At 47.4% G+C, this 6,792-nt stretch overlaps 2 protein-coding genes across 2 annotated transcripts; one reads left to right on the top strand and one right to left on the bottom strand.

Annotated features, from left to right (window-relative positions):
- Positions 1 to 3,940: 3,940 nt before the first annotated feature.
- MAM_07408 (tyrosine phosphatase) lies at positions 3,941 to 4,994 on the top strand (the record flags this gene model as incomplete). The annotated part of the gene is made up of 3 exons (XM_040826206.1): positions 3,941 to 4,217; positions 4,280 to 4,451; positions 4,505 to 4,994. The coding sequence occupies 3 exons, from the start codon at positions 3,941 to 3,943 to the stop codon at positions 4,992 to 4,994; spliced, it is 939 nt and encodes a 312-aa protein (XP_040675878.1).
- A 981-nt stretch (positions 4,995 to 5,975) lies between these two features.
- Positions 5,976 to 6,766, bottom strand: MAM_07407 (uncharacterized protein; the record flags this gene model as incomplete). Its single annotated transcript, XM_040826205.1, has 2 exons — positions 5,976 to 6,625; positions 6,682 to 6,766. The coding sequence occupies 2 exons, from the start codon at positions 6,764 to 6,766 to the stop codon at positions 5,976 to 5,978; spliced, it is 735 nt and encodes a 244-aa protein (XP_040675877.1).
- Positions 6,767 to 6,792: the final 26 nt, after the last annotated feature.

The following is a 6,792-nucleotide window of genomic DNA, read 5'->3' as shown; positions in this document are numbered from 1 at the left end:
AAATTTTATTTTATTAACTAAAAAAAACTAGTAATATTTCTAGGGTATTTATTTATTTTATAATGCTAATTTTTTTTTTAAAAAAAAAAATTTACCAAGTTATAAGATATTATTATAAGTACTACTACTAAGCCTTCTATTTATATTACTAGAAGGAGAAGTATATAAATAAGTCTTATTAATAATATTTTTTAGGTTAATCTTACTCTAGAAAGATTTTACATCTAGAGATAGTTAGAATTTAGTAATAATTAATTCTAAATTAGTTCTAAATGCTACTTATAATATACTGCAGCCTTTTTGCCTACCTCTAGGTAGTAGTACTAATTTTAAACTTAGCAGTCTTTCTACTATTCTAGTAGTAAGTAAGAGCCTAACTATATATTATAATAGTTATACTTTATGCTTTATATAAAATGCTTTCTATAAAGCAAGCAGCAATTTATATAGTATTAATATTAAACTATTGTAAAATTCCATTAAAATCTAGCTAGAATAAATTATAATTTAATTATAAATTACTTACTTTACTATCCTCTTTATAAAGCACTTTAGGCTTAACTAATATTTAGTAATTTTAAGATAACTTTATAAATATATAGAGATTTATATTTTTACTAAGTACTAGTTTCTTTAAGTTTTAATAGAACTTTATATATAAGTTAATTAGTATAGAGTTAAAATTTAATATAAATTAATTATTAATTAATATATAAACAGCTGCCTAGTTATTAGCAGAAGAGAGAGTACTAGCACTTAACTATAATACCTCTGCTCTATATACTATAATAAGATATTTCTTTAATAAATAAGTTAAAGAAAAGTATATATCTTATAGAGTATTAGTATTAAACCTAAATTAAATAATAATTAATTTTAATTAAATTCTAACTTATAATATAATATATATAGCTGTTCTCTATATTTATATAGTAAAAAATCTTACTAACTCTAATAATAAGATTGCTCTATATATTAAATTTATAGTTAGAGAGACTAAGCTAATACCTGCCTCTCTCTCTACTTATATACTACTAAAATGCTTTCTAGTTTAGAATTTAATTAGAGTTAATTCTAAGTATATTTAGAATAAATTCTAAAGAGAATACTTATAAATTCTTTATAATATAATATTATTTTAATAGTATAGCTTTAGTTTAATAAAAAAGTAAGGCATAAAGAAAAAAAAATTTTTAGAAGAAAGCTATAGCTAATATATTAAAATTTCTAAACCTAATTTTTATAAATATTCTATATAATTTAATTATATTTTATAATAATTTTCTGCCTAATTAAAACTTATTTTGCTCTATCTTTTACTTTACTAAGAATAGATTCCTTAAAGAAAATCCAACTAATTAAAATCTATTATGCCCTCTTATCCCCCTATAGCAATAGTCAGGTCAGGTCAACTATAGTAGTCAGGTCAGCTCAGGTAGGCGAGCAATAGTCGGGTCATCTACACTCTCGGTCTCAATAGATGAGACGCGTCAGGCGGCGTGCAGCAAAGCATACTTGTAGTGGCTCCCAGGTGCTCGGAACTGCGGCCAGGATTCCCTTCCCGCATAGCTGTTCAAAATTCAGTGTCCACCACCGCTCCATCGAAAAGGCGCAGACGCAATGAGGATCTTAGTCCATCTCCAACCTTCTCCAGTCGGGACGCGTCAAGTTGTTGAAGCGCATTGCCACAAAATCCCACATGTCGTACAGCGTTGGATTTCTCCCTTCACACCATTCAGGGCCAAGCCCAAAAAGCTTGCTAGGGCGGGACTGGCGTTGAAGTTTGGCGCGGCTGGCTGAGGGCAACGCTGGTCAGGCATCCATCAGCCGGTGCGGCCACACATGGCAACGCATGCCTCCTTCGTACGTGATGGCAGACTTGCACGAACTGAGCACGTCGCGGACAAAATGCATGCTTCCAATGCTGAGCTACGTTTGAACGGTCGAATATCAGGTGCGACTGAGCCGACGAACTAGCCGTTTGGTTTGGAGACATGGGCTCGTGCCACCGTCGCCACCACGATGCTAGTCAGCCTGGCCAGGTTATGAAACGTCAACGAAAGTCACGTCTCTCTTTGTTGTATCGGAGCCCTCATCAATATCAGACACGCCGCTGAGACTGATTGTGTCGGCCACGTACAAAGGGCTTTTCGCGGGGTTTCATCTCGCCTTGGAGGACGCCGACGCTCCAGGGATCCCCTCTTCTTGATTTTTTGCCACGCATGAACTTGGCTACGTAACCAAGTCAAGTCGTAGGCCGCCGTGTGTATTCTGCAGATGTTCGAACTTGCTTGGTAGTAAGAAGTGACAAATCGCAGCAGAAGAGACTAACCTCGTTGCTGGTTAGCGGGCGAGGCTTCAAGGACGAGGATCGGCGACGATGGTACATACAGTACATGGCCCGGACTCGACGGGAGTGGCATCGGCGCGGAACGAGCACATCCATTTAGGCCGTGCAAAAACGGCACAAATGGCAAGCCAAGATGAGGTGGTATCTTGAAGAGCCGTGCTCCGCGTGTGTGTGTGTGTGCATCCCTCCTTGGCGCTTGTGGCCCATTCCTCCCAGTCTGCCGGAACCAGCTCTCACTGTGCACTGCACTGCGGCCACGCCGGCCTACAATGGAACATGGCTGACGACTGCCTACGCGTGCTTCACCACGGGCATGGGCATGGGCATGGCATTAGCCTGTCACACGTGCAGCGTGACGAATTGACGTAGGGTCGAGGGCGCAAGGCCAGGCAGGGGCAAAAACGAAACCCGATCAGAAGCCCATGCCAGCTGTGAGCAGTACTCCGTAAGCAAGAATGCTAGCGTCACGGCGCCGCACCATTGACGTGATCCAAAAAAGGCCACATTTTCATGTCCATGTGCAATTTTGGAGAATTTGCCCCCAGAGGCCGCGTGTTACTAATTAGCTAGCTCCTGTGGCTGCTGAAGCAAGAGCAGCCAGCGATCCCTCCATGCATTTAGCGCGCCTTCCTTGCTACGTCGCTCGATCGCCCACAATCCACCATGGCATCACATCCGAAGGTCCCTCGCTGGCGCGCTACACGACGGCAGAATACTCCCTCCGTGCCAGCCCCAGCACGACTGCACATTTTTCGCAGACAATCCGTCAGTCAGTCCAGCCAGCTTCTGGAGCTTTCCCCACCCCTCAAATGCCGGCGTCAACTTTGCGTCAAGTGCGTCAACTGTACCTCGTCAACCCCGCTTTGTCCGTCAATTCGGCAAGTACCCCGTACCTCCCTAGGCAGGTGCCTGGGTACATCTGACGGGCTATTACGTCCCCCCTCTGTTCAAGTACTCCGTAATGTCCCTGCCTGGCCCACGTCCTGCCGGGTCTGCACTCCAACGCCCCCAGTCTGACCTCCCCGACCCGCGCCTCGCACGTCCTCAACTCCTCCTTCTTGTTCGTCTCTTGTCTTTTCTTCTTTTATCTTATTTTGCGCACCTTGAACGTGCTCTCTATCCCAGGTGTGCACTGTCTGTCTGTCCAAGACTTCTTCTTCTTCTTTTTCGTCTATTCCATCGACCTTTTCTCGTTGTGTCGGACAAGATGGCCTCGCACCTCCAGCTTGTTTCTTCCAGAATGAAGTCTGGTCCTTGTTAAGGCGCCTCGCGTCAACACACGCGAGCAACTGGGCTCGCGGTCCATTGACACTGCTGGCTTTTCTCTTCACGCTTCGTCAACTCGTTTCAAGTTCGAGTCGAACCGATGCCCTCGCCAATACTACCATCTTCCGTTCTGTCAACGCCTCCTTTATTGATTGTCACACAAGACAGTCTCCACCCTCTACCACCAATTTGTATCAACCAGACGAGACTTGGTGACCAAAAGCTCGCACACGCCTCTGCACTCAAGCCATCGAATTCCTGCATGAAACAGCCTTGTCCGATATAGACTCGACGACTGTCGTGGAATTCTTCCGCCTATGCGTCATGGCATTTAAGAGAAGCTCCCGTATATTTGCCAACCAAGGAGCCGCCGGCGACCCAGGCCACCAAAGTCAGATGGCCTCGGCGTATTTATCCCAGCGAAGCTCTCGGAACTCTCTCCAAGACGGCAGTATCGAGGCCGCTCATGACAAGGAGGAGAGTCAGCGCAATGATGCCATAACCCGGGAATCACAAGCCACTACTTCTCGGTCACATAGTCTCGCCGCCAGCGACAAGGACACGCTTATGAATACTTCAAGTAGATGTGCCGAAAATACAGGTATGTCATGGGTTAGCCCAGCTCGGTCTGCCGCTGCATCATCTCAACTAAGAACTTGGCAGCCACGTCGATGTCTCCGTCTACCTCTGTCTCAGACTCTCTCGATTGCCTTGTGCCTGGATCAAATGGCCGCCCGATCAATTTCGGCGTAGTGTTCCCTGGTGTATACCGGAGCAGCTATCCAAAGCCCCAGGATTACCACTTTTTGGGAGATTTAGGCCTCAAAACAATCCTGTACGATTCGCCCCAATGTTCCTTGAACGGTGACAAGACTAACGTGCTCACAGGACTCTGGTGAAGAAGGACCAAGTAGATCATGACTTAAAGTCGTTCTTAACCACAAATGGTATTCGCCAAATCGTCTTCAACATGAAGGGAACCAAAAAAGAGGCCATCCCCATGAGCACCATGAGGGCTATTCTTGAAGTCGTGTTGGATTCAAAAAATTATCCCTTAATGATCCACTGCAACCACGGCAAGCATCGAACTGGTTGTGTGGTGGCTGCGATCCGCAAACTCTCTGGCTGGCAATTGAATGCCGTCGTCGACGAATACAAGGCCTATGCAGAGCCGAAGGTCCGCGAATGTGACGTCGACTATATCAACGCCTTTCCTTGCCTGCAACACTTGTATCACGTGTACGGGGAGCCCGCTAGATTCAGCCCAGTTCAAGTGCGATCCTTCTTTCGGGGCCTTCTCTTTACCTCGTTTGCCATGGTAGTTTGGCTGGTTTCAGGGTCGCGAATACATCTAGGAACTCGCGATTCTGTCATGTGAGAATGTTTCATCAGCCTGTCTTTGACTGGCGAACCACATTGGCCACCTGTGGTTAATTAGCGTGTTTGCGGGAACGCTTTCAGCTAAGAATATCACTGTCTCTAGTGAAAATCAGGCAGCTTCAGAAAGCTTAACCCCTAAACCGGCAAACACCTGGCAGCACGCTCTACGCTTGCTCAGAATCCCAGCTTTCTTTTTTCTCTCTCTTTTTTACATGTGCTTACGGTACACGGGACTTGTGCAGCATATCCGCTTCGTTCTAGCTTCACCTTTATATACTCTCGCTAATCACTAGAGCCGCCGCAAATGAGATGCATTGTTGGACATTTTTTTCATCGAGAGTATTTGATGAACCAGATTTGGGAGGCTAAGAGAAAATCAAGAGCTGAGAAAATCTTGAGCCGGCGTTCTGGAAAGCAAAAATCGGGTGGACAATGATTGGATGCCCTAGCCCGGGCAAGACGGGACGCAAGGGATCCAGTAGCTGCTCTTTTTTTGTTTCATTTTTCTTTGGGTTTGCTTCTTGCAGCTGGCGTTGGCAGAATGCGATGCTCGTCTTGAGGAGCGCAAGTATCACTGCGGATGATAGCGTCAATTGAATGATTGCCACTGTTGACGGGGAGTGACTTGGGCGTTGAATGTTGTGCCCATGACGATGCCTCCAGTGTACGTGTAGCAATGACTGGCAAATGCTTCATTAGTATCAGGCTGGATGGCTGTGGCCTGCCATCTTCATCAGACACGTACATGCTCAGAGCCCGGATGCTTTGCTTCTTTGAACGGGATGCCTGCGAAGCAAAAGCCGCCGGTGCAGTGAAGTGGCCAAGGTCGTGCGTAACGCTCTGCAAATCCGGATTGCAACAGGATCACAGCCTGGCATGGACACCTCGGTAGTTCTCATTCACGGCTTAGTCCTGGCCGTCTCCGCCAACTCGTACAAATACAAACTTTTGCCCAAGTATCACGCACCCATCCAAGCCGCTAGTCCTCGTCCTTGGGCCCCCATCTGTTCCTCCTGATCCTCTCCTGCTCGTCCCTTGCAAAATCGCCGCCAAAGTACACCCATCCGCCGGCAATCGCGTTGGCGGCCCCCAAGCCAACGGCTGTTCCTCTCACCAGGCCCCTCGCGGAAAACTTGCTCCTCAGCGGTTGGCGTCTCCGTAGCGCGAGCAGGGCATACAGCCCCGACCAGGCGGCTGCGAGGCCAGCGCTACCGGTCGTGTATCCCGACAGGTTGAGGTATGATGAGAACAGCAGCGGAGGCGTGAAGAGGAGCAGGGGCAGCTTCTGGAGGGGACGGGCGTGGAGGGCCGTGACGAGGGTTGCCAGGAGGGCCGGGGGGAGGGAAGAAGCTACGGAAAACGAGTTGGTCAACCGTTGCTGCGGCGTGTTTCGACAGAACAAGGCAGGAAAGGAGAGTTCGTCGCCCCGAGGTGGTGATGTAGCAGCGACTGTTTCCTGCAGTCGGATGACGTTGGCGGCCGGGCAAAGGGGAGACGCGGTGCCGCCGTGAAGGAGCTGGGCCTCGTTGGACAAGACTCCCATGCACGTCCAGGCCACCCGCATGCGTTGGGGACTGGGGGACGTGGTGATGCGCAGGGCGGAGGGCATCGAGGTCGTGGCCCATGACACTTGAATGACAAAGCACGCGTCTAGGCAAAGCAGATGACGGGACGGGGGATCTTACCTCCCCAGTCTTGCAGGTGCGCCACGACCGATTTTCTCTGAGACGGCGCGGTCGGAGCGGTTGGTGCATCGGCTCGGGCAGCCATGATGGCCTATGGATGGATGACTGACG

Source organism: Metarhizium album (assembly GCF_000804445.1).
Source record: "Metarhizium album ARSEF 1941 chromosome Unknown scaffold_30, whole genome shotgun sequence".
Classification (NCBI taxonomy): domain Eukaryota; kingdom Fungi; phylum Ascomycota; class Sordariomycetes; order Hypocreales; family Clavicipitaceae; genus Metarhizium; species Metarhizium album.
Note: the sequence above shows the minus strand (reverse complement) of the source record. Positions and strands in the feature narration are given on the sequence as shown.